Source organism: Necator americanus, chromosome X (genome assembly GCF_031761385.1).
Source record: "Necator americanus strain Aroian chromosome X, whole genome shotgun sequence".
NCBI lineage: Eukaryota > Metazoa > Nematoda > Chromadorea > Rhabditida > Ancylostomatidae > Necator > Necator americanus.
Window position 1 is genome coordinate 31,199,136 of NC_087376.1, and position 26,261 is coordinate 31,225,396.

The 26,261-nt window shown below is 40.3% G+C and overlaps 1 protein-coding gene across 7 annotated transcripts in view; it reads right to left on the bottom strand.

Annotated features, from left to right (window-relative positions):
* Nucleotides 1-157: 157 nt before the first annotated feature.
* The window catches only part of RB195_026042 (uncharacterized protein), a gene marked incomplete at both ends in the record, with an annotated part of 43,827 nt that continues 17,723 nt past the window's right edge, over nucleotides 158-26,261 (bottom strand). For 2 of the 7 annotated variants that reach the window (XM_064214413.1, XM_064214412.1), the window contains 24 exons: nucleotides 13,275-13,356; nucleotides 13,453-13,582; nucleotides 13,758-13,806; nucleotides 16,866-17,018; nucleotides 17,167-17,327; nucleotides 17,391-17,537; nucleotides 17,618-17,815; nucleotides 17,878-17,952; nucleotides 18,723-18,843; nucleotides 19,198-19,251; nucleotides 19,518-19,608; nucleotides 22,348-22,451; nucleotides 22,504-22,659; nucleotides 23,843-23,931; nucleotides 24,027-24,134; nucleotides 24,452-24,654; nucleotides 24,721-24,917; nucleotides 24,994-25,090; nucleotides 25,157-25,248; nucleotides 25,312-25,377; nucleotides 25,455-25,570; nucleotides 25,717-25,801; nucleotides 25,866-25,938; nucleotides 26,019-26,221. In XM_064214413.1, the coding sequence (XP_064070292.1) occupies nucleotides 13,275-13,356; nucleotides 13,453-13,582; nucleotides 13,758-13,806; nucleotides 16,866-17,018; nucleotides 17,167-17,327; nucleotides 17,391-17,537; nucleotides 17,618-17,815; nucleotides 17,878-17,952; nucleotides 18,723-18,843; nucleotides 19,198-19,251; nucleotides 19,518-19,608; nucleotides 22,348-22,451; nucleotides 22,504-22,659; nucleotides 23,843-23,931; nucleotides 24,027-24,134; nucleotides 24,452-24,654; nucleotides 24,721-24,917; nucleotides 24,994-25,090; nucleotides 25,157-25,248; nucleotides 25,312-25,377; nucleotides 25,455-25,570; nucleotides 25,717-25,801; nucleotides 25,866-25,938; nucleotides 26,019-26,221 (2,850 nt within the window). Of the gene's footprint in view, nucleotides 211-278; nucleotides 338-425; nucleotides 488-1,324; nucleotides 1,535-1,595; nucleotides 1,736-4,932; nucleotides 4,998-13,274; nucleotides 13,357-13,452; nucleotides 13,583-13,757; nucleotides 13,807-16,160; nucleotides 16,273-16,859; nucleotides 17,019-17,166; nucleotides 17,328-17,390; nucleotides 17,538-17,617; nucleotides 17,816-17,877; nucleotides 17,953-18,722; nucleotides 18,844-19,197; nucleotides 19,252-19,517; nucleotides 19,609-22,347; nucleotides 22,452-22,503; nucleotides 22,660-23,842; nucleotides 23,932-24,026; nucleotides 24,135-24,451; nucleotides 24,655-24,720; nucleotides 24,918-24,993; nucleotides 25,091-25,156; nucleotides 25,249-25,311; nucleotides 25,378-25,454; nucleotides 25,571-25,716; nucleotides 25,802-25,865; nucleotides 25,939-26,018; nucleotides 26,222-26,261 lie in introns of those variants that run through there. The other 5 variants (XM_064214415.1, XM_064214414.1, XM_064214410.1 and 2 more) reach the window with 5 other exon arrangements.

Here is a 26,261-nt window from a genome sequence, read left to right on the forward strand (position 1 = left end):
TCCTTGCACCACATGCCACATCTACGAATGTCTCTCAAATCCCTACCGAAGCAAAAGTTCTCCCGGATCTCGCTACAGACACAAAATGATGTGCGAGTTCGTTAACATCCAACAAAATAAGAAAGATAGGAATACTCACGAAATTTCGTTGTCTCTCTCATGGATGGAGGAGAGCTTGGTAAAATGGAGAATGCAGCATCGAAAACAAAACTGAAAAAGTTCTTATTAAACAACGGGGAAAGGAACTTCAAGTAAGCTTCTGCTCAAATAACACTCACTAACTTCATCGCTTCTTACTCGACAGTAGCGACAGTAGCAAAGCGATTGATCCGCTTCTCTGCAAAAGAAGGACACGTTTGATAACAAGCAAGCTTAGTGGAAAGCTCTAAAGTGATTGCTGTAAAGTGGAATAAATCACTTAATACCTTTTGTATGAAGGTGACCATCCGAGCAGGTCGTGTCGATGAAAGCAAGCATGGAGGTGCACCTATAAACTAATTTCAGAACAAACGTTCACTAAGTAAGAGGAACATTCTAGAAACTATTAATAGATGTTATTCACCAATCATAATTAATAGCAGTTGTGAGAGGATCAATGTCGAAGGGAGATAGAAAAAGTATTCTTAGACAAATATTCAGAGTATCCCTTACGTATGTCGAATAAAAAATAATTTTCTCGAAAAGGAATGGAGCTTTGCAATTAAGCACTCATTAAAACGCTGAAACGTAGTCAACTCGATATCTAGTCGTGATCTGGATCCGATCGAAGCGTAGAATTTTGTCTTTTCGGCGCGAAGTGGAGCTGAGGTTTGGTGCCTTTACTTTCTCCGAGATCCTTCTCTTCTTTCTCCTCACCTTAACTCACCTCACTTCAATGGACATAAAAGAGAGCGAAACACTAGTTGGAAAAAATGCACAACCCCTCAGACATACTATGCCCCGGAAAGTTTCCTTCGTCTAACTTAAGTTATAATTACACGTATATTAGGGATCAAAAATGGAACAATCTTCTAAGCAACCTATGTTGTCTCACTATAACACCACTTTGGCCAAAGAGAAATACTGAAAATTACCCGAGACTACAACAGAACACCACGACAAGTCAACAAGTCTCCAAAAACAATAAGTAAAATTCCGAGAGAAGCGAGACCGGGATCAAATAGAAATAAACTAGACGTTAAGAGGAATCCTGAACAAAGTAACTGTTTATAACCTGTGCTGGGCCCGATAAACCGCCTAGTGGTATCGACCGGGGGGTAGTGAAACGTCGAGAAACAGTGCAGAGACCAAGGCATATTGGAGATCGAAATGATCACCACCCTACCGCTGGATACTGTAGGTAAGAAAGCTCGTTTGTAGAATGCCGAATTACGAAGACTAGAATGAAGACTGTAAGGGCTGGTTTCTGTTGCAGAACCTCGCAATTGCCTCCAACAGGATGAGCTTGCAGCTTCTTCCATAGTTTAGACGATCTCGGGGCGGCCTTGCCGAGATGGACATGACCGAAGTTCAAAATCTCTTGCGATCGATCTCTCTAAAGGGCGGCCTCGGCGAACTGCGCTAGATGTTTCTAGAAACTGTAGATCTCGACCTACGTGCCACTGCTTTTCTTCATGGATCGGGTGCCAGCACAAATTCATGATAGCGTCCTTTTGGAACTCTTGGAAGCCAACTTTGTAGTGGTACTGCAGCGATCTTACGGAACTTCTGCTTTGAGAGGACGAGATATCTTTACCTAGAGATTAACATTACTCCCGTCGATAGGAGCAAATCTCCTATGCGGAACAAACATAGAGTTGCACAAAACCATTGATAGTATTTGCGTGTTATCCTGAACCTTCATGAATGGATTTAACGTCAGTAGCGAAAGCGTGACTGAAATAGTCAAACCAAAGTATGTGGCAAACTTGAACGGAAACGGGAGATAACTCTACATGTTCTGATGCGCACAATTCTTTCTGCGAAAAAACTTGTACGAATACGTTTTTTGGAACTTTTTCCAAATCCGCGCCTTCTAAAGGATTCTATTTCCTCTAAAGTTCGACTGTTACAAAAGCATGGTTTTCGAACAAGTTCGAACATTCTGAAGGAACTTTTCTCGAATAGTCGAATATTGGAATGCATTCATGAACGCCTGTGAGCAAAGCAGTACCACGAAATCTGCTGGATGTATGTATGTGAGCGTGAATAAAACTAAACCTTTTTTGGATACTCGTATGGAGAAGCATGCAATATGTTAAGCGTGCGTTCAGGTACTGCTACCTTTTAATTGAAGGTAAAAATTGACAGAAATGAAGAAATGAGGCAAAAAATGCAGGCAAAAATTGTTACTCGATGTCATTTTAAAGATATACGGAAGCTTGAAATTTACACAGCTGCTCGAATAGGGTCTCAGAGCGTGCTTCCTATGCTGAGACAATCTTGCAAAATGTCCAAGTTTTATTGAAAGTGACTTCCGTCTTCTGGTCAGAATTCGTGGGACAACAGTTGAGTGTTCTTCCCTGAGGGTTCCATGGATGCATGGCTCAAAAGTCCTTCCGGAATTACGAGAAAATAAGGACGTGATATCGAAAACGTAGGGGGAATGGTAGAGCTGATGCAGAACATTAGGCAAGAAAACAGCGCTATGCAAGAGGGAGGAGAGAGACGATAGAATCCACGAATTAGGCCAATCAGCGGAGTGCTTCTTACGATAAAGGATTGCTACCCACAAAGTAGAGATGAATTTTGGCTCTCTACCTTTCGCAGTATAGAAAGTCAATCTTAATTGGTTTACAAGTTGTAAACGAAAAACATGCGCATAAAGTCGTTTTATTCTGCAGGGTGGCGAAAAAATTGGGGCGCGTATCTTCTTGGTGATTTCTGAAGTGAGATTTAGTTAGAAATGTATTTGATCTTCTTTTAAAATATAAAGGATAAAGTGCATTCAATCCGTCTAGAATGCGCCATCACATTCACTTCTTCATTACTAGCCTAGTTGAGTTGCGGGGGCTAACCGAATCCTGCAGGTACGTTTTTGTTAACTTTTTCTTTGGAAATCTCTTATTTTAGGCTCAATGAAGGTTTGTCCTAATCGAGAAGAGATCACTCGCTTAGCGACAAGTGGAATGAAATTAATAGCAATCGCCCGTCGACTCAAGAGTCCACTTCGAACTGTCCAAAAGGTTATTAAACAATGGAAAAATCATGGAAACATTGATGACAAATCAAAATAATGTCGTCCAAAGACTCAACTTGCGTTAAAGAAAAGCGTCCAGAGGAATACTGGCACCAGCCTCAACAAAATGGTTCAAGACCTGGTTATTTCTCGAAAATTTCTTCAGATGATGGCCTTGTAATGAGCTAGGACTCGCGAGTTATCGCAGGAAAGAAACGGAAGAATAAACTCAGGGAACTCTTTAATCTTCGCAGATGTTTTGTGGTCGAAAGAATGAAGATTTCACGAAGTAATGAGTAGGTCTTTACCCTAGAAGTGGCTACGAACTCCAAAATCATCGATAGCTTCTGAGCCCTAAATGAAAAGTTTCCATAAGGAGTCTTTCTCCAAAAAATTTTGGTGGTATTTAACGGCGTCAGGTGAAGTGGGGTGAAGGCGTGAGGTGAGGTGAAGTGAATTTTTTGTCCGAAAAACGTCAAAATCAATGCTTAAACCTATTGAACTGGGACACACGACAAAGCTATGTTGCATTGGTAACAAAGCCAGAAGGATTTCCGAGTCCTCTATTCTTGGAAGCTCGGGATTTGGGAACTAGATTTATATTTTCTTGTTATGCCAACAGGGTTTCGTCGAGACCATATTATTCACCTGACGTTTAGACAACCTCCTCTTTATCAAAAGCCGAAAGTGGTTCTTCTTTGATGCTATGCATATCTTATCAGACTCCTCCTTTCTTCTTGCCAATCCCGACATCGTTACCGCTCTTACAGATGGTCACCAAAAGCGAATGAGATCTATGCACTGCTGTCTTAAGTACTGATCTCGGTTACTTGAGAAACTTACGGCAAAATTGTAAGATGATGTATCAACATCCCGAACGACAGCATGAAGTGACACCTGGTTCGACTCTACGATAGTTAGCGTCTAGCGGAGTGTTGCGTTGTTTTCGCATTGAGTAAGACTGAAGATTGCACTACTATCAGAGTCATCTACCAGACAGAATGCCTTACGTGCACTTCCATTTATATTGAAGAAACTGGAAGAATGGTGTGCCTGCATATCAAAGAACATTTGGCTTGTAAAAGGCGTGCAAGTACGATGACACCATTTGGGCCCCATAGGAATGAGAAAAATGATGGAAGTGAGTTTGATATAAAGTGTACGATATTAGCTTATGAGAAAGAAATATCTGCTGGCAAGGTTTTGGAACCATTTTTGGATACGAATAATAAAAATGAGTACTTATCATCTTATTGTCTTATCTTTATTCCGTTCGCAACACTCTGTGAGCTACAAGATTGCCCCACATGCAGTTCCTTGACACCATCCAGATCTCAGTGCTTAGAGATATCACACAAGAAAAGACGAAGAGCATATTCGCTTTAATGAAAATCTATAAGAACACGAAGGTTCACGGGCCTGTTAGTTGGTGAGAATGATCAGTTTGTTTTCCTTTTGGGGTCCTTGCGTGGTGTACTTGGAACGATATCGAGGCCTACCAAGGAGAGAGGAGGAGTTTGATAGGATATGCATAGTATCAAACACTTCGAACCATTTTCAGAGGTTCGAAATGTGCAAATAAATAGATAAGCCATAAATAAAGTTTCACCAAAACCACGTTGGCATAAGAAGAAAACATAAATAATCTACCAACAGGAAAGAAAATCGGATCATACTTTACGAATTCAATCCGTTAGACTTTTCAACTTGAGGATTCCTAAAGGAACAGTTAAGGAGCAAAAAGGATAAATTCGAATCTATCATGACCCACACACCTTCGGTGGGTCGCTGAATCTGTGAAGAAGTGTTTTCAGCTCGTTTCAAAGCCAATGGATGCCATCTTGAGAAATTTTTGTAAAAGTTGTTAGTTATGATACATCTTGCAGATTGAATAGGCTTTGATCTAATTAATTGATACTTTGAAAAGAAAAATCTGGGAAACTCCTGCGCTCGTACTTCCTCCCACCTTGTAGAAACAGTACTGGAGCAGTTACGCAGCGGTGCGGAGATCAACGGTCTACTAAGACAATTCATACACTCACTCACTCTAGATACATATTACATGTACTTGTTCGGGTTTGCCCAAGTATTTTTTGTCAGGTTGCACTGAAAATGAATTCTGTATTTGGGGCACTACAATTGGCGTACAACAAGCGTGTAGTCGGGAAGAGACCCTCCTGATAACGGCCTCCTCCATAAAAGACCCTCCAGAAAACGACTCCTTCTTTCTCATTCTTTCTAGCTTAGCCGCTCGCATAGCAATGAAGAATTTGTTATAATAAACAGAAATGAAGAATCAAATTGGAGGGTTAATTGATAAATCAAATAATATAATATAACAAAAGGGCGGGTGTAGGTAGCGGTTAGAGGTTCCGCTTCTTGCACGATCGGAGGTTCGAATCCGCCCTAGTGCTCAGCAAGCCTTTCATCCCGACAGACAGATTAGTGCCAGACTTGTCGGGGAGGATAAAAACACTGACTTGACACATCAGCTAGCCATCGGAAGTCATTGTATAGGCCAGTTACACGTTCGTAAACCTCAAACGATTCTGAATTGAAGTGAACGTGGGGACGCATCCCAAGCGGATTGATTAACGTCAGAAACTTTATCCTTTAACTTCTAATATAGCAAATATTAATTAACAATGCTACAATGGATATTAATATAAAGTGCCGCAAGTACAATAAAAATATATAGTATAATATAGACGCTTCTGATAACTCACTGTAAGGATTAGAAGTGGTCAGTATATATGTGGACATATAAGTTGAAAAGATGAGGAAGCTCTCAAATTGTATTTGTTTTAAAGCACGTTTTAGAATGAATTGCGCACCATTTTCTGCTATTTAAAAACAATTTTAGTCATCGATAATAGTAACGAACACTTGAGAGTTCGATCCCTGCCGGAATCTTGATTTTTGCAAAACCGAAAAAAAGTTACCGAGAAGAATATTTCACCTGCAGTTTTCCTGAAATTGTATTTAGAGCACTGTTCGCCCCATACGGATGTTATTTAGAGGTCATTTTAGCGATTAGAACCAGGCTCTGATTGGAAATTACTGCTGGACTGGTCGGACTTTAGTAGCTTGAAATAAATGTGAACAACGGACTACAGAAGAGACGGAATAAGACAAAGGTGGTTGCTTTTGTAAAGGAAGACTTCCATTATAAAAAGGTTAAAATACCTTTTTTTCTCTACTTTTTCTCTACTAGCTTTTGAGAAAACAAAAACTACCTGGAAGAGAGCACAAATGATTTATGATAGCGAAAATCTTCCTCTATAACATGCTTCAAACCAAATTGGTCTTTATAAAAAAAGAGCTGAGTTGTAGGACTTTGTTTGAAGTGATACAGATTTTGTTGCGTTGCCGATAATCTGAGATTTCGCACTTTTTCCCCGGAGCGAGATTACGGTAGCGTCTTTGAGAAATTCGATGCCATATTTTGATAGAGCATCAAGGAGAACCATTGACTGCAGATTTTGGTCTCTGAAGATGTTCTGGTTCTCTCAAAAGCTAGTTGAGAAAAACTCGAAAAATTGAGGCAGAATTTAGGATTTTTTCAGCTAGGTTTCAAAAGAACTAGGGAAGTTAGAAGCACCAAAATTTGCTCAAATATAGAAGACATCTCTCTCTCTATAAATCGCAGCTTTGTTGCATGAAATTCACTTCGAGCGCCGATACTCAGAAACTCATGGAGTCTTCTCTGTACTAGTTTTATCCCTAATCGCGCCCGTAGATGTCTTTTTTTTTGCTCAATAACAGCATCGAAGTTGTTTTTTCGAGTGATATAAATTCGTCACTGTCGGATCGGAAATGTGCTCTATGGGTACTGGATACTCACTCTTTGATTCCGTCTATCATACTCAATATTTTCCAGTGTCTTGCTGAAACCTTTTTTGAAACAACTCAGTTAAAAGCAAGGCCACAAGGCTTCGTTCAGAATGCATTATATAATTTACACTCTTTTTCTTGCCTTCGTACTCATGACACCTCGCATTTATCCTAATCTGGATGTCCTTTACATACTTAGTATTTTCTCAAACTAGTCCCGAAACAAAAGATGTGAAATTATACCAGCAAAATCTTAAAAAAATACTTTACGCCACCTATTTTTCTAACATTTTGCATCCCTTAATATGAGTTCACTTAAAATCGAAAATCCCCTCGTTTTTTTTCTCCTTGCTCTCATCATTTTTTTCTCCTCTGCTAACTATCCTTACGAACCCCTTCTTCCCCGACATCCCTCTGACGACCCCTCTTGAGAAATTCTTAACGCACGCTTGAACCTGTCCAGCGATATTTCACTCATCTGCAGACGTGATCTGGATTGCCAATGAAGGGAATAACAGATCAAGATTTGTCCTAGTCTTAGTTGCTTGTTCATTTCTGAAAATTATTACGAGTGAGTGAGTGAGTGAGCACGTTCTAGTGCGGCTACCTTCAAATCTCTTCTCAACGTACGGACTCAAAAATCTTCCCGTTCTTCGGAGATTAGACGGAGAACACTATCGAGCTGCAGGGATGCGCATGTTTCTGGCTACAAGTGCACTTGGCGACGCTGAATCGACGTCGGTCATAACAAAAAGGGAGCAGCGTGATTCACAGACGGTACCGACAGGACAGAAATGTCGTATTTGATGTATGAGAAACCCACACCTTTACTCATGTTCGGATGCGGTGACACGTTCCATTTAAATGTCGAAAAGCAGATGTTCCTACTGGGACGAATGTGAACTCTGCTGAACAAGCGAAGCGAAAAGCAAAATCCGCTCCAGCGTTTGGGATATAGAAGTGCTGACAAAGCTAGTCCTCTGCAGAAATCTCCAGTATTAATAAACCTTACACTCTTCGCATTCCACGTGAGCACTTTCAGAGAAAAATAAACGTTTTTGCGTTTTGAAATGACGTCACCTATTTTTCAGGTTTCTTTGTTAACTGTTAATTATTACATTATTTACAATTACATTTGCAACAGTTTCGCGTGTAAAGGTTCGGCACGTGTTCAGCGGTGAAAATCAATTATTGATCCATCTCAGCTCAAATTATCTTTGGATTAATTTTAACAATAATTGACAATAAGCACAAAAGTATACCCAGAAAGTAACAAGAAGACCCCTACAAGAACGAATTTTTTCGAACACGAACTAAAATTGTGAGTAAAAATACGAAAGCTCATACCACTAAGAATGAAGAAAAAATTTTTTTAAAATCTTTCTAGGTGCAGTTTGAAAAAAGGCTTACAAACAAGTAGAACTATAATTTGCCTAGTTATCACTTCTTCGTTCCGAGGATTTGCAGGGATTTCGCGGGAAAACTTTGAACAAAGAACAAATGCGCCTCAATTCAGAGGAATCGGTGAATACGGATAGCCCTCCTGATAGCACGCAACAGCGCACACTTCTACCCCCGCGTACCGTTGTTCAGCAAGAAGATTTTATAATGCGACGAGACTTATCGACCTCTAGCAATTCACACAGTGCTGAGGGGCCCGAAACCTGCTAACTCGCTGATACGGAAAAAGTACAACGGAACGGAAGCCAACTGAGTATCGTTGAACTAGCCAAACATTAGCTAAACGTCAGCTATATTTTATCCTGAAACTAATCTTCTGCTCGCTACGGTGAAACATCACCACTTTTCCGGACCGACGAATAAATCCTCGCCGCGAAGCTTGACCGAGAAGTGGGCGGGGCGAGACTACGGTATCGTGCTTCGTGCATCCCAAATCCGCTTTACACATCAGCATACATGATAGGCGTAATGCAGAGGTAAGTGAACCTCAATTTTTTTAGCATTTAATTGAGTTGCAAGTGGTCAGTATAGTAAATTACAATCATCAAAGAGTGAAAAAATTCCTCCGGAAGGATTTACGCAGCAGACTTTTCAAACATGGCTTGTAAGCGTAGTACGAATATTTACGCAAAAATAAGTAAAATGAAGTAAATCCCAGTGAAATTTCATTGCCCGTTCACTCATCACTTGATGTTTGCACACATCTTCACAAGAAATACTTTTAAGAACTGTTTTTATAGGTATTTTTGTGCATCGTATCTCATACCTAATATGTATTAGTCTTTTAGAATGTATAAAAAAAAGCACTAGAAACATGTTTCTCAAAGAAGTGTGATAAAAATGTTGAAAACACAAAAAAAAAATGAAACCAAGCACTTCGTCGCTAATAATGATTTACACCGCGGTGAAATAATTACGTAAATCAATGGTGGTTTCCGCATTGCAGGACATTTTCCGTCTAATCGCTACAACGTTTTTTTGATCGAGTGAGTCTCATACCGTAACCGAAAATAGTTCGTAACGCTCCCTTCTCCAACCATCGAAATCTCACACAGAACGGATAACGTTTGCGACTTGTCCTGTCCAGAATTTCAGAATAAAAGTGGTGAGTGTCATCGAATTAAATTGACGAAGCATTACTTCATAATATCACCTCAAGAAGAGGACCACTGCTGCTTCTTTGCAAACATGCAAGCTTTGCACTTTTCTGAAGCGAATCACATAATTTTGACACCTTTGTGGAATAAGTGTTTCCTCTTCTTGATACTTCTTTGAACTCTCATCTGCATGTCATCGGGATCGCCATAAGAGAGCGCGAAAAACGCAAGATGACCCATCGTTATAGTATCTCCTCTCATGTCCGTCAGTGTTTGTCTTGAATGCTTATTCAGAAGGCTACCGACAAAATATAAGCATGAAATTGTCAGTTCTAAGATTTGCGAATGCGTCTATTTAAGGGATAGCGCGAAATTTGCGGTGATTAAAGGCTGACGAAGACGACAACGTGTCGGAAAGATTCCAGAGGCAATTATCACCAGATATTGATTCTCAATTGAAAGTATCATGTCACTATCATCACATTCGCTGTAGTTTCTTTTTGTTTCAAGTAAATCTCTTGACACATCCAACTGAATGGCACTGAATGGCGTCGGAATACCCTACTGTTGCAGTCGTATCCTACAACACCAGTTCGCGTCTAAGGATCCGATGAGTTACTCCGTCGATTACCGCTAGACTTCCTGGGAAAGGGAAAAACGGACTTATGATATACAGAAGCCAATGATTTCAATTATGCTTCTAGAATTTGGTTTTGTCGAGTGTGTGTGCTGAAAACCGGGAGGTTTCGCCAACCTCCATAATCACTTTCATACTTCCAAAGAACGAAAACGTGTTTCTAGTATTCGCGCTTATTTCTCAAAATTGAATAAAATGTCTAACATATTTGTAATCAAGAAGTCATTTTGAAGATTTATGTGCCTCACATCACATGTGTATTCGAGATTTCTTGTGATTCGAAATTTACAAAACTGCCACACACTGAAAGTCGATAAGAAAAAGATGTGCATTCTCAGCTGGAGAAAACATAAAATCAAAAGTGCACGGCGTTGATCAATCCCTATGGGGATGTACCTACGCGTTCCACTTCAATTCAGAGCCGTTTGAGGTTTATGAACGCACGTACAGCCTTAGAATGGCAAGCCTGGAACCAATTTGTCAGCATCAAAGGAATAAAAGGTTTGGTTAGGACTGGGGAGGTTTCGAATCAACGATTGATCGTGGCTGCTCCACGCCCACCCTGTCGAAAAGCACCAGGGGAATTTCCCTGCGAACTATTTGCTATATGCAATGCTTCAAAATTCGAGTTTCTTTTTCATATATTATGCTTATATTAATATGCTTATATATTTGCTTCGTTCACCTATTGTCTAACTTACAACTTTGCTCTATTTCGTTATTTGTCCAATCTTTGATAAGCTGCAGCAACGATTTACAGTGAATGTTTAAGTTTCACAACTTGATACTTGCTTAGAACGCTTTTATTTAGAAGTTAAGAGCCATAGTTTGCTTGCTAACATTGGATAACAGCTGGTCATGGTTTCTGGAATTGGAGGATATTTGGATGTATGTGAATCTTTCCATAAAAACGTGATTTCCACAACCTCCACAAATAATTTTCGTATTTGAGATAGTCAATTTTTTCCCACAGAGAAACAATCTTTCGAACGTTATCGAATTCAACAATGATTGCAAGATCCACAATTTCTCAAATTCGTCATCGTTCATTTATATCCAGACATAATGGTGTGTTCGTGGCGCAGAATCGCCTAGCTGAGGTGTGAGATCCCCATGAAAGCACCGCGGTAGCCATAGCACGCGTGCCAGGTGGGTGTGCTGGGAGGCCGGAATAGCGGGAGAAATTTTGGACCAGATCGATTTGAACTTAACATCATTCGAAAAATCGTACGTTTGTAGGAAAAACTCGCCATTCTTAATGGGAAAAAAAGTTTGTGGAGGCCGTGAAAATGATGTTTTCGCGTAAGCAGCCGAAAATTTCCTCCAATGCTCGAAAACCGTGATCAATTGTCATAGCACCTAGTTGTGATATTTAAACATTAATTGTAAGCCCTTGACAGTCCAAAGATTGGAACAAATAATAAAATTTAGCAAAAATTCAAGTTTGACATTGAGAAAACCAAGCGCATTCCTTAATAAAAACTTACGATTTGAGCAAACAGTGCTCTGAAAAAATTTCCTAGTAATTTTTCTACAGCTCAGAATATTACACCTTTTCATTAGCTCCACTGTGGCACTTCCGCCGATTTTTGAGAGTAACTGGAATCTGTAATTCACACATGATATGCGATACGATGTGTTCAGAATGATCTTCTTATTACAATACAAATATTAAACACATTTTCATTCCACGCAACTAAATTCTGGAAGCATAATTGAAATCGGGGGCTTCTGAGCTATCCATAGATGGGTCCAAAACCCATTTTGCCTAAGGATTCCGACAGATCAAACAATCGGAATCCTCGGGACAAATGTGAACGCATTCAGCGATAAAAGCGGTTGCTTGATGAAGTGGAGACAGTCACCGAAGGCAGTACCGAACAGGCATCGACTTTCATAAATGATGGGATTGTACAATGGGGGAAAAGAACAAAGAAGATATCCAAAAGATGTACTAGCTCGTATATCTGTCGATCTGATAAATTTCAAAGGAAAAGAAATAGAAATCCTAGTAAAATAAATTACTCGCGGACATCTCTGCTGAATACATACTATCTCACCTTGAGATTGTGATATATAACTATCAACTTCTTAATCCTTGTTAATTAAGCGAAAGCTAGGGCAACAGAACCTCAACTCTTAAAGACAGGTAACCGATGTTATCTGATCTCGCACATAGACGTAGGAAAATTTCCAACTATTTAAGGAAAAATCTTTTCGAAGTGGTGTTACAAATGGTTCGGTTATTTCCTCTCATACCCTTTTAATGAGAATTACGGCTCAAAATAGATCGCAGTTTTTTTTTAAACAAGAAGATGAATAAATTAAAATCATCACTTCACGAATCAGAGGGGGTACGGATTTCAGGTGGAACTATTCGTATACGGGATCGTAGATTATTGAGAGAAGGGTGATTCCGTCCATTTCTTCCTAACTGCCGTAAAAAAAAGGCCCAGAAGATATGGCTTCGGGCGTTCCGGCGCGCTATTTTCTACAACGAGAAGGTTTGGAGCGCGCCAGCCCTGTGCGGCGCCGCATCTTCCAGGCCGTTTTTTACGGCCATTAGGAAGAAATGGACGGAATCACCCCCCTCTCCATAATCTTCTATGCCTTATATGAATACTCCACCTGAAATTCGTACCACCTCAGACCCGTGGGGTGATGCCTTTAACGAAACATCCCATTTTATTTCTACAAGAACGCAGAAAAATCCGTTGAAATGAAAAAAAAACGCATCATTTGTAGATTACCTGGTTTTTTTTTTAAATTGTGAATATATTGACGGAAAATGTCTTCGTTCATTTCAATGTAAAAGAGTTAAGAGTACACCACTAATAGTTCGGACTAAACTAGTAACAACAGTGCTAGTAAAAATTGCTTGCTTCGATCTAACTACTATTTGCTAACAACAATTGTTTTTATATCTAACTACTATTTGGTATTTTTAATATAACGCTGGCTAGATAGATTGGAGCACTCAAACGCTCAATACTAGGACTGTTCGTTCAGTGAAGTTGTACATCCTGGATAATTAATTCATGAATTACGAAAGGAAACCTGCCTGTCGCTGCATCCTTGTTCCTTCCCATCAAATAAATATTCTTGACAATTTTATTTGTCCAGGGAAATACTGGAGCAGGTTAAAGATGCAAGATGACCCGCATTGAGTCCTGAAAAAGAGGTTGCTTTTTCTATAAGGCTACAGAGTTGTGCCAAGAAAGGAGTGAAATGTCACAACTTAGCAACAAAAAGCCAAAAACACTCACCGAATCCTGGAATCAACCGCTACTGCAACAGAACGCGATCGAAGTGTTGGTGCAAGATTGTGTTTGCCCGGACAGCAAGGAGAAACGGCTTTGCCGATAGCATCGATCCCAGTTTGATCTGCTGCTTCCTCTTAAAGTTACCAGAATTCTTTACGGATACAACTTAATTTTGAAGAAAACTGCATTTTATATCTTAAGTGAAGTACTCCTCCTACTGTACCGCTTGTTTAATCTTACATTTTTGTTTTCTATTTGCAAGTATGGTAGATGACAGAGGATGGCAAGTCGATTTTGCAGTGACCTACCGAGAGGCGCCTTGGGTGGCCGATACGTTGTAGGTGGATGATCGATAGCCTAAGAACATGATCATCAGTCTGCAGGAACTACCTGGATTTGAAACGATTACAAATTTTGGGGGACTATTTTAGAATCCTATCCACTCTTGAGGAATAGTCGTTCTGACCTCGGCACCAGATCTCCGATGAAAACCCCTAACACAAGTTAAAAGGTAAAAAGATACAGAAAGCATGTTCCGCATTTTCGCTTCTATTCTTGAGAACTACGTCCTAAACCCACGTAGTCGTTTGAGAAAAAAAAAACAACATCGGAGATTTCTAGGAACGCTAAAATCAACATGAAGATCTTGAAAGAAGAGTGAAAGGTGAGGAAACGGAAATATTAAAAAAAGCCATACACTCATTACGAAGTATCGTAGCATTCATCGAATAAGTTACAATGATTAACTCGATTGAAATAATTTTAACGACTTCGGGAAAATTACTCGAACTTTTGCATCTGTGCAAATTCTGAAATGTTGATACTGTAGTGTAAACTTCTTCTGTAAGATCTAGAATTTTTCGCTCCAAAATTTCGAAGAAATGGAACTAAAGTCTTATCAGTTATGGTTTTGCCACTTGAAGACTATTCTTTCCAAACAAATACGCATTCAGAATAACAGAACGGTTAAACAACAGAAATACAAGCCTTCAACAGTGATGTTGTCCTAATCCTTTGGATTATTAATAGCTTTTAATGGCAGTCAATTGTGCATAATTAGCTGGATACATGCATGAAACTGAAGTCAAATAGACGATATTTGCATCGAATTTTACTTGAAAATAGTTCATGGATTGATGAAGCCAAATCGATTTATCACGTCCTCAGGAATGCAACAGATTCCTGGTTTTTCTTCGCTCTACGAACACATTGTTAGAATCTCATTTTACAAATCATATTGGGATCACCTTTTAAATTATCGTCGACGTAATCAAATAGTAATGAATTTTGAGCAGAAGTTCTGCCTTCTAATTTGAGGTTAGAGTCTAAATAAATCTACAAAGTAGAGTAGAGAACATCTACAAAGTTCTACTCATCACGGTAGTACATATGTAAATATCTCCTTTTGTTGCGAATACGGTATTAAAACTGTTTGCGTCCAGTTTAGAGAGGTGTGCTACTGTGATAAAAAATAGTAGGGCTGTTCCATTTAAAAATCCCGAGTTTAACCAAATGCATTTTTTTCTTATGTTGGCACAACTTTTGCAGACATCTGTGTCCAATTTTATGACAGTATCGTCAGTTCTTGTTAAGTTACGCTTGTTGACGTTTATCTTCAAAAGTCCATGTATGCTCCGATGCGCCATCTCATACGGCTTTGGTTGTTCGCGACTTCTTCATCAAAAATCCTACTCATATCGTTCCGCAACTCCCCTACTCACCTGATTTGGCTCCGTCTGACTTTCTGGCTGTTCTCGTAACTAAAAAAACCATTTCATGGTTCTCGTTTTGACTCCATAGAGGAGGTAAAAGCGGCATTGAAGAAGGCCATCGCGGAAATCGAGTGTAACAAATGTTTCGAAGATTGAAAAAAACGTAGGAATAAGTGTATTGCCACCGAAAGGGAGTACTTCTAAGAAGGTGAAATAAATTTTGAAGAATAACATACTGTTCTTGTTTTATTTGAAAAGAAAAATTTACTACTTTTTGATCACAGTAGTATTTTCACATGGTAGACGCTTGGCTACAGCTGTGAGGCCTAGTGAGAGGAGTGAAAGAGTTATCAGGATTGGCCCACACAAAAACGCTTCTTACACTTACGATAACTGCTGTTTGCGTTTACGAATTAGACTAGCCGCATCATATCCAGGGCTAATTCAGGAGTTAATGGTATTGTCGTAGTGCATCTGCGTTGCGACCGTAATAGCAGAGGTCGAAATGTCGCGTTGTACCATGTTCTCATCGTTAAAATTTATTTACCGTTTGATGCATACTCTCCTAAACCCCTCATCACTTCAAGAATAAGTGAAAACAATTTTTCTCGTCATAAACTAGTTGAGTAGAAAGTTATGAGTGACTTATATTCATTTTCTGTAGCTCACGTCTAGGAGTGTCACTAAGAATAATGTCCCGTCGCTCAATCTTTTGCTAGAATTATCTACAGATTTCATTGAAGTACTACCTCGTGACTCGCATCCGTCTTAAAAATTCTGCGATGATGGGTGATCCAGTGCAAGTGAACGACAAACAAGTTTTTCGACATATTTCTGGAAAGGGAGTATTCTCGATAAGTTCATAAGTTGCCTAACACTGTACGTACGACGGGGCTGACTCTAACAGAACTACCAGTACTACTATCCTCACGATACATCTGTTATTATTAACAGTAGCTAGGACAATAAAAAGTAACAGAATAAAAAAACAATTTTTACTCATTTTCCTAAAAATTTCACAATATAAACATATTTGTAGGACCCATGAGATCTGGATACGGTTGAAAGCCGAATCAACGGTGCAATCAGTGTAACGGGCAGTGTAAAGCATGTTTCACGTACGCTTGTGCTAAATGATGAGATACGATGGAAGAGAGAGAAGGCTTGTGGATGGGGGGATGAGAGAAGAGGCCAGGGCAGTACGGTAGCACGGATGGCACAAGACGGTGCGACGAAATGTGATACACGTTGTGAGGGAACGATAGCGATCGAAAATTATGCATTCACATATATAAACGGACAACATTACATTCTTACTCAGTAAGTACGGTTGCCTGGCATATTGCCAAAGTATTGGTCAAGGTAACTAGAGGGTTTTAAGTGAAATTGGCAGCACATGAGTCCTAGCAACTCATCGCTATTCGATAGTTATTTTTTGTAAAAGCTGTATAAACTTATCTAGATTATTATTACCAACAAATTTAAATAGTCTCTTTAGAGAGTAAAGGCCGATAAAAGGTCACAGAAAATGACACTGGTTTGGCACACGGATGATATACCGAGAGGAAAATCAAGAAACAACACCGAGTGGGATGAGGTCCATATTGAACATAAATAAAATGCTTGCCATTTGAGAGAATTCTACGAAAATTATAGTGGTGGACAAGTAACCGGGTTGTGCAACTGAGAAAAATGATATCAAACAACAGCCCATCGTTCCTGATCGTCTGATTCGGAATCACTGAGCGGGATTGCACCGGATTGTGCTTGAATAACTCGAGTACGAGGCCCAGTGTCATGGGCATAAACGACGGAAGGATAGCGAGATGGTGACGAGCGATTGTATCCATGATACATCTTAAACGGAATCATAAAGTTGTAGATTATTTCAACTCTTTGCTGCCATATTACCTCAGGTTGCGGTAGCTGACTAAGGTAATGTAGCAGTAAAGAGTTAAAATAATAAGTTCCTATACTCTCATTTAGCCGAATAAGAACCACTTACATCGTTCCCTGCCGGGCTCGGTGACGGTATGTCGTAGTAGTTCTCCCTGGGCGTGTAGTAATCTTGATGATGTGATCGCAACGGAGAAACTACTGATGGCGGACGATACTGCGGGGAAGCGAACTGGCCCATAGAGGAATGGGAAACACTCGGAGGAAAACCTGCAAGGAGTTTGAAAAAAGGTGTTGTTTAACCAACTGTTTTACTTTAAATAAATAATCTACCTGTGTAGGAGGATTGAGTATACGGTCGAGACCGCATATCAGCACCTCCTGCAAGAGCTGATATTGAGCCAATAAGTGGCAGTCGACGCTGGCGCACCGAATTCGGGATAGTCTCTTCATCTTCGCTGATATCTGGTGGTGTAGAATCTAGAATAAAGCAAATGAGAGCGAATAGAACCAAGATGAATGAAATGCGCGAAGATTAAATCGAGTAATTATTCACACACCATGATATCTGGAATAACCATGCCGTCGGTAACTGTCGGCTACGCTATCGTCTGAGTACGGGCTCCGCGCATATTGCTGAGAATATGAGGTGTAACTTGTTCGAAGAGGTCGTGAGTAGTAAAGCTGAGCAGGACGTGGTCGTCGAAGCGCCGGATCCCTTACGGACATAGCATAGTCGGAAGATGATGGAGGTGAGTCTAAACAAGCAGTGATCATCATCATTTTGGACAAGGAAGAAAAAAAAATACGAGAAAAATACTTGAGGTGTGAGGGTCAATAGTTCGATGGACCCCTCCGCCATTGCATCCGTTGCGTCCATGAACTGGCCCATTTCCTGAATCGAAGTATGAAGAACGGGAAATGAGCGTTCACGGAAAGTGAGGAAGAGTCCACCAAACTTTGCGCTATGCTAGGAGATAATTGCTTTTGAATTTGACGTTACCACAACTTTTTCATATATCACGTCCCTCAAAATACCAACTGTCATGTCGACTAATTAAGTGAATGTTAAACATTAGAATTTTACTAAGGGCTCCCGAGATAGGAATGCACAAAATGAGAGCCGTTCTGGAATCTAATTGGTGGTATCGTACGAAATCAGCAGTCAACTATTTACGGCACGGGACATGACGTCTCCGCTTTTTCTTTTCACGTTGTTATGGAGAAACTATAACAGCGTGGAAATACGTAAGAAAGTAAAATTCACAGATGCCTAAAAATGCTGGCATTCTTAGCAGATACTATTTCAAAGTCTACGATAATTTCACGATGAAAAAAAAAGACAGCAAAAGAAGAGAACGTAGATGACCGAGAAGGAGATTGTCCAATCAACGCTCAAGTTCGTTTGCAGCGTTCTCCTACATTTAAATTCCTAATTTTCTGAATATCTGTTTTGAATCCGGCAATCTGCATATATAAATCTGCCGACAGATCAAATTACTTAGCTCATATCTCATTTAGAAACCTCTCCTTGAACGTGCGTGCACAAGACTGCAAGAGCTTTTAATTCAAACATATGCTTGGAGCTCTTGCAAAAATTTTCTCCACACTTCCATCCTGCATTCAAATTATGGCACCAGTCATCGATTCGCACCACCTACTTACTTGATCTATAACGTGTTGGATACCGTTCAGCTGGACTTGGAGGACTGACATTCCTTCCATGAACGCTCGAGTACCTAGGCGAAGGTGTCCGGGAGCGTTGGGATGGCAGAAGCTGTTCAGTCTAAATTTGTCGGTATGTCAAATAAAAATTTGACTGTTATTCTATAGGGGAGGAAGGGAATCGCATCCGAGTCAAAACAGACAAGATCTCAGGGATAAAAATGCTTCATAGATGTATGCAATTTCCTCCTCAGCACATGCGAGTTATCCGGTCATGTTTTAGATGGAATTCATTGAGAAAGACCTCAAAAGTGTGCAAATCTTTGATGCTAGATGCTTCCAAAGATTCTTTCCAAGAACTCAGGGACACTCCAAAAAAAAAACAAAGGAACAAACATGCATAGAAAGCGAATAGAAGGAAAATGGAGAAGAAAGCGTGCGTGCCGGACAGCTACACGATGTGGTCTAAGCGTACCTCGTCATATTGTGAAGATCTCTCACGATAGTAGTTGAAGCGTGGTGCATACTGCTAGAAACGAAACCGCATAGTGTGCACCAGTGGACACCGACATTATTCTCTACCCTATCCCATAGGTTTCACATATTCTCTATACATCATCCTCAACTAGCAGTTTTCATCTCGAACATAGTGTGAGTGTGTGATTCAAAACTCAAGAATCTCCATCGATACACGCGTTCAAGGAATATACAGACAGAAAAATGAAGCAAAGTTAGATACGTGCACGAAAACATACTGAACAACGTTACGCATCAGATGATTATGCTAGGACAAACCTGAGGAGGATCGTGAGTGACTGCACCAGCTCCGCGACGAATTCGCGAGAACATATCAGATATGCGACGTCCGGTGGTGACACCTTTAGACCTGAAATTGTAACAATAGTGATGATAAAAGGTTATTCGAAAAAAAATACTCTTGAAATTTCTGGAAATGAAGGACACCGTTGTTTATTTTTTTGCTAACAATTTATGGGGGAGGTTGTGAAGAAAAAAAGTAGCAGAAACAACGAAGTTCAGTAAAATTTAGCGACATTTTGGAACCTCTCATACTTCAAGCTATAAACTCAGATCCGAGTTTGGTAATTAATTTTGACGGGCATGAAGAATGAATTCTGAAATACTACTCTGGACGAAAATATATCCTGATCACTAATTAGGAAGTGAACAAGTTCAACACACAGAGCTGCTTCGGTATAATTTCTAATTTCTGCGCCGGCTCCAGACCTTTTGTTCTGACGTCGGCGCAGATTTGACACGAACGACGTTCAACTCTAGTCGTGGGGTGAATGCAGAAAAGAATACGGTAAATGTGTTGCAGTCACCACTGTAACATAAGATCCTGTGAGTGTCAATTTAATGCGAATCATAGGCTTTCTCAACATGATCACTTCAGAGGAACCGAACTGGTCCAAAGTTGAAATGTGAAGAAGTTCTGGGCTTTTTTTTTGCTTTATTCCGACGACGAAATTAACACAGTGAGAATTTATCGATTTAAATCAAATAAGCGGCGTTTTAATAGTTAACTTTTGTTGATTTTTATGGTAATCTCATAATTCTACAACTAAGGAAGTCCTCGTACTTATTGGCAAAGAACTTGACCACCTCATTTTCACAAGCCCTTCTTGAGGCCAGCTTTGTACCATCAAGAGGATTTCGCAAATACTTGAAGAAGTAGGTAGTAGGCGTTTGGTGCCAGATCTGGACTATTTGGAGGATACGGCAGAACTATCCGTCTAAACTCTTGGAGCTTCTGACGCGTCGTTAAAGACGTGTGCGGCCAGAACTTATCTTGATAGAACACAACTTCTTTCCTATTGATCAATCCTGGCCATTCTGATGGATCACCAGCTTCAATCTGGTCAGCTGTTGACAGTAGAGATTCGAGTTTGAGTGGTTCCTTGATGGGAGGAGCTCATAGTGGATGATTCCCTTCCAATTCCACCAAACACACGGCAAAACCGCGATAGGGCCATGATCTTTTTCGGTTTTTTTTCTCGTAAATGACCAATTTTTCACCGCCAGTCATCATTCGCTTCAAAAATGGGTTAATTTCTTTAAGTTTCAGCAAAAATCGCAGGCATAATTTCGATCAAAAAGGTTCTTTAAAGTCAATTCGTGTCATTTGTCATTTCGTCAATATAACCAAACGGAAGACCGATAAAGAACTTTTTTTGAAGCGTAATGTTACTTTGAAATCGCCGTATAGAACAATCCGATGTGATGTTTACATCGTCGGATATGGCTCACTAAAAACGTCTCGCGAAAACGCTCAGAACTTTTCATTTCACCTAATCATGCTATATAATAACGCGCTTAGTCCGTGTGTGTGTATGTGTGTGTGTGTGTTTGTCTGTGTGTCACGAAAATACTCCATAATGATGCAAAACTCTGCACCGGTGGGGTGCCGAACCATCGCCATACACCTGATAGGGGAGCACTCTACCTTTTCACCATTGTTGAGAGGTGTATTTTATGTTTGTTGAGTTTGATAGGCCAAGTTAGTTTCATTCACACGTTAGTGAGGGTAAATAAGCTTTTATGGGAATGTACACTTCCAAACTTGCAAACTATCATGCTGTATAATAACTGACTTATTCTGTCACCTGTGTGCGTCTGCGTGTGTCTCAGTCACGAAATTAAAAAAGGGAGGGAGAGGAATATCATGGCGTCGGTTTGGTGAGCTGGAGCCCCAACGCGGTAAAATAGGGTGGGACGGGTCCTACGACGTCGAATTCGTGCCCCTGACCCAGAAAACCATGGGGTGGGGTGAGACGGCTCCCACTGCCTCGGATTGGTGCGCGGGAGCCCCAACGGCAGAATGGGTTTCTATTACTCATTCGCGTATCTATTTCCAAGCATGTGTCCTGATGCTGCTAACATCCTTCAAAAAGAGGAAGCACACGTGCGAACGGCTGATCAAATGCAATACATAGTAGCCAACAGTTTACGCGATCTGACGTAGAGTTTTATCTTCATCACTACGATGATGATATTCGCCTCATTTCATGTTAGCACATCATTCTGTGCTAATTTTGGAGAGCGGAGAAAACTCATACTTCAACTAATGTTTCCAATTTGTGGAGGTTTCAGAGAAACATAGATGTAAAATCAAGTTTGATTGTATAGTATATAGTACTGACGCGCTTAGGAAGAAAACCATGAAATCTCTCATCTATGCCTAAATTTTTGAAGAAAAAATTGAAGAAAGGGTTGATAAAAAACAATTGTATTTCCGCAAAAAAAACGTCGCTACTGTTATTTCTTATTGATCGGTGAAGGCGAGCGAAGTGAACACTAGAAAAAGTCTGAAGTCCGGCTTTAGCCGGACGTTCAGACTGGTATATATATATATATATATATATATATATACCTATAAAGATGTGCTAGAGTAAATACTTACTGTAATACTTTTTCATACGAAGTTATTCGTATAGGAGCAGTTTTTTCTTAAATTAATCGCGGAGCACAGAAAAGGAGCAGTTTATTTCACCTTAGGGCCCGTGTTGTTCTCTCCCATTTCTGGCTTGGTAATCTAGTGGATGAAAAGGACTGAAGGATACCTGCTGTACTATAAGTGGGGATAAGTGGAAAAAAATGGACGTACACATCTTGTGGTGGAGAGTAACGCGTCGGAGTTTCTCCGCCTTCATCACTACTCTTGTTCGATTTTGGTGCTTCCTCAAGAGGTGTATACAAGGTATATGGACGCTAAATAGGTGTACAGAAGAGTAAGGAATAATGTGTAGCGTGAAAATTGTACCTGTGCTGGTGTTTTGTTCGCGTGTGGAGTGTGGTTAGGAATAAGCTGACTTGTTTCGTCGACTTGAGGCGTTACCATGTGGTTCACTCCACCGGCTGCCTTCGCAGCAGCCACCAATCCACGAAGACCACCACCAAACAAACCACCTCCACCAATCTGCAATTTCAACATCTTCCTACTCTCTTAACAGCTTCTTCGTTTCATTCATTTAGCATAACAAAAATTTAAGAAAAAAGAAATGGCAAGGGACTGGATTGGCAACAAGGATAAGGGGGAGAGCAAGCAATAAAATAAAGAATGATCATCTGTCAGGGGTTCGGGGGTGAACAGCAACCTGCTGTTGTTGATGTTCCGTTTGTTGTTGCTGTTGTTGATGATGTTGTTGCTCAGTGCTGTCGCCTGAGTCTGGCCACCTGCACACAGCATTGCGGCGTCGCAGAAGTAAAAGAGCTGTACGTTCACGCTTACGCAATTCCAGCTAAAGTTCACCTGTTTTTCATACTGTGGACTGAAATCATGAAATTATGGCCTTGAGGGATGTGTGGACTTTGGATCACTGAGCAGCGTGGTCATAACGGGAAAAAGACTACAAGATCACTTAAGCCTGAGTTTATGAGGAACATTTACTCTTCTAATCAGGTAGATACATCCTTTGCAAGAATAGAATTTCGAACTCTTCCGAAACTGTCTTTTCAAATGTATGGAACGAAAATGGCCACGGTGGAACATGATCAGTTGTTTCGCCCAGGTCTACATTTATATCTCTCAATACGTCACAGAAGCAGTTAAATTTAATGGATCTCTGCTAAGTTTCTCTTCTCAAATGTAGCTCCTGGAGAGTTGAGCGGAGAAAAACTCTCCAGGACTACATTTGAGAAAAATTGAACTAATAGAGCCACGTGATCACCAGAAGTGTCAATTCCCCACCCTGTACAAAATGCCAAATCTGTTACAATTGATATGAGAGCTTAGCCACAAAAGTGGAATTGAGGTTCTGGAAAAGGAATTAACTACTGAGAATCTCGGACTGAGACGATTCCTTGTGTAGAATTCTCTCAGAAATGAATTAATTGGAAATGACTGAGAATAATTCAAACATATATAACGGTGGTATCAAAACCTGGCTGTCCTCAAGGGCCTCTTCCTACACAGACAGGATTAATTTCACGTTGTCAATGAACCCTTTCTATGGATGAGGCCAGCTACTGAAGAGCTCTTTGAAATCCAGCGATCCTCATTTTGAATATAAAACATGAATAAAAAACATTCTAGCTTTTTGTTTAAGGAGAGCAAAAAGAGTGAAATTATGACTGAAATTGAATGTAGAGAAAAAGCACACCTCTGTTCCGCTTTTCTTCGCTCTGTAATTCTCAAGGATCAATAGGCCAGCATAAATCTTCCCAACCGTCAACTTTTGGAAGCACAACTCTGAAAAGAAAAGATCTGTAGATTTCCACCAACGTAGTTTCAATATGGTAGAAGAAATTTAGAGATAATACTGAGCATTCCAAACTAAAACCCACCATGATTAGGTGGCACTACCAAATCGATCATGTTCTTTTTCGCTTTGAGAGGCCAGATCTTTTTGAGGGTTTGTCTCAGCTCTTCATCGGCTTCATCCATTTCCTCGACTAAATTTTTTCTCTTTGTTCTACAAAATACTTCAAAAATGTGAACTTATTTGAGTACAAGAAATGTACAGTAAGGTCAAACGATATGGAGCACGATGCAGTTCTGTAAGCGACTGCGCTTGAAATGGCACTGTACAGCTAGCAGTCGAATCCATTCCAATCCAATCAAAAGTTGAACAATCGCGATTTACAACCAAAAAATGGAGTCGACGGGGTCTCCGTGGATTCTTACAGCTAAGCTTCGTCGCATCGCTTCGAGCGCAGCCGCGTACGCAAGTGCAGCGTGCTTCATGTCGTTTTGAGCCTACTATGGTTACCTGGTCTCATCTTGATGCTGAGACTTTCTCGAATAAGGGCAAACAGAGTGGTGGTGAAATGAACGGTCCCATCCTCAGCGACTGGCATATTCATACGAACCAAGTGTTTGTACGCTAACCGATAAGGACATTTTCGTCCGAATCCGACAGGTGGTGTAATATTACGTAACATGTCATACATGTCCGTGTAGTGAATTCGACCACTAAATTTCTCGTAGTCATCATCATCTCAAATCAGTTTTATACAAAAAAAATGCTTTAATCCTTACGTTGCTGCCGGATCGTAGTCAGCCCATACACGAATAAATTCATCCAGGTGGTGAGGACCAAGGATTGAAGAGTCCCTTGTTAGGTAGTCAAAATTATCCATGATGACAGCAACGAACAGATTCAACATTAGAAAAGATGAGAGAAACACAAATGAGGTGAAATACGCATAGCTGACGTTACTACCGCATGTTTGACCCTGAATGGTTCCTTCTTCTGGCTGAGCGATGCAATCACAGACGAGGTTCTGTGCTATGGCACAAAAAATATCCAACCTTATCGTAATTGATCTCGTCCGAACCAGCTCGCGCACAGTCCTTCTGAGCACCACACGCCATCATTATATCCTGCCAGCCTTCGCCAGTTGCACAACTTGAAGTATTCATATAGCAGACAGATAAATGTAACGGAAATTCCCCATAATTCTGTAGATCTCACCGAAAAAGGAGAATAACAGAATTAAAGAACGACTGGAAGTTATTGTGGCGATTAATTTCCGTGGCAGCGTTCAGCCAGATGTTTCCGAAAACCTGTAGAAGGAGGTTTGAAATTTTTCTAAAAAAATGCAAAAAGGAAAAATATTGAACACTCACCTGCATACCAACAATTGCATAGATGAAGAACAACATACCGATTAACAAACAAACATAGGGAAGCGCCTGAATATGAATAATCATGAGGTTGCGCATAAATTGGAAAATTCCAGGAAAAGAGAATGAGAAAGATAACTGCATACCTTAAAACTTTGAACAAACGTCCACAACAGAATTCTGATGGTGTATCCCTGCTGTAGAAGTCTGATTAGCCGAGCGGCACGGAACAAGCGAAGAAATCCAAGTGAGACGAAGTGTCCTACAAAAGCTTTGTTGTATTACAACTCTATTTTGCTTTAAGTCGTTTTGCTCTTTCGCATCGATAGTATAAAGTTGGAATAAACGGAGGATATGCACTACTATAATCAATTCATCATGAAGGATTTCCAATCCTGAAATAGTTACCTCCGAATTCCGTGACAAGCGCGTCAGTTATGGAACCAACAACCGTCACGAAATCGAATCTATTCCATCCATCTCGAAAGTAATTCTAAAAACAAGTACTATATACGAAATTATTCAAAATTTATCGCATCAATCACAGCGCTACTTACGCGAACTCCGAAAGCTAGGATTTTTAGGATACTTTCCACAGTGAAGACGGCCGTGAGCGCGGTGTTGAAAAGCCTGTGAAATGTAAACTTGTATGAGTAGGAATAATTACAGGATAGAGGAAGTGTCACCGGCAGGTCACGCACAAAACTCACCGAAGGACCTTTTCATAGAAATCCGAGTTCCCATGGAATTTCATCATGAGAATGATAGTATTACAACAAATCATTGCCATAATGAAATACTCGAATGGAGCCGATGTGACAAGTCTCCAGATGCGATATTTTATCGAGTTCTTGTCCTCAGGCATGAACAAGGATCGTGGTCTAGCATTCAGAGCGAAATCAATGCATTGCTTCTGGAATATTTACATGTGCAATAATGATAATGAATGCAAT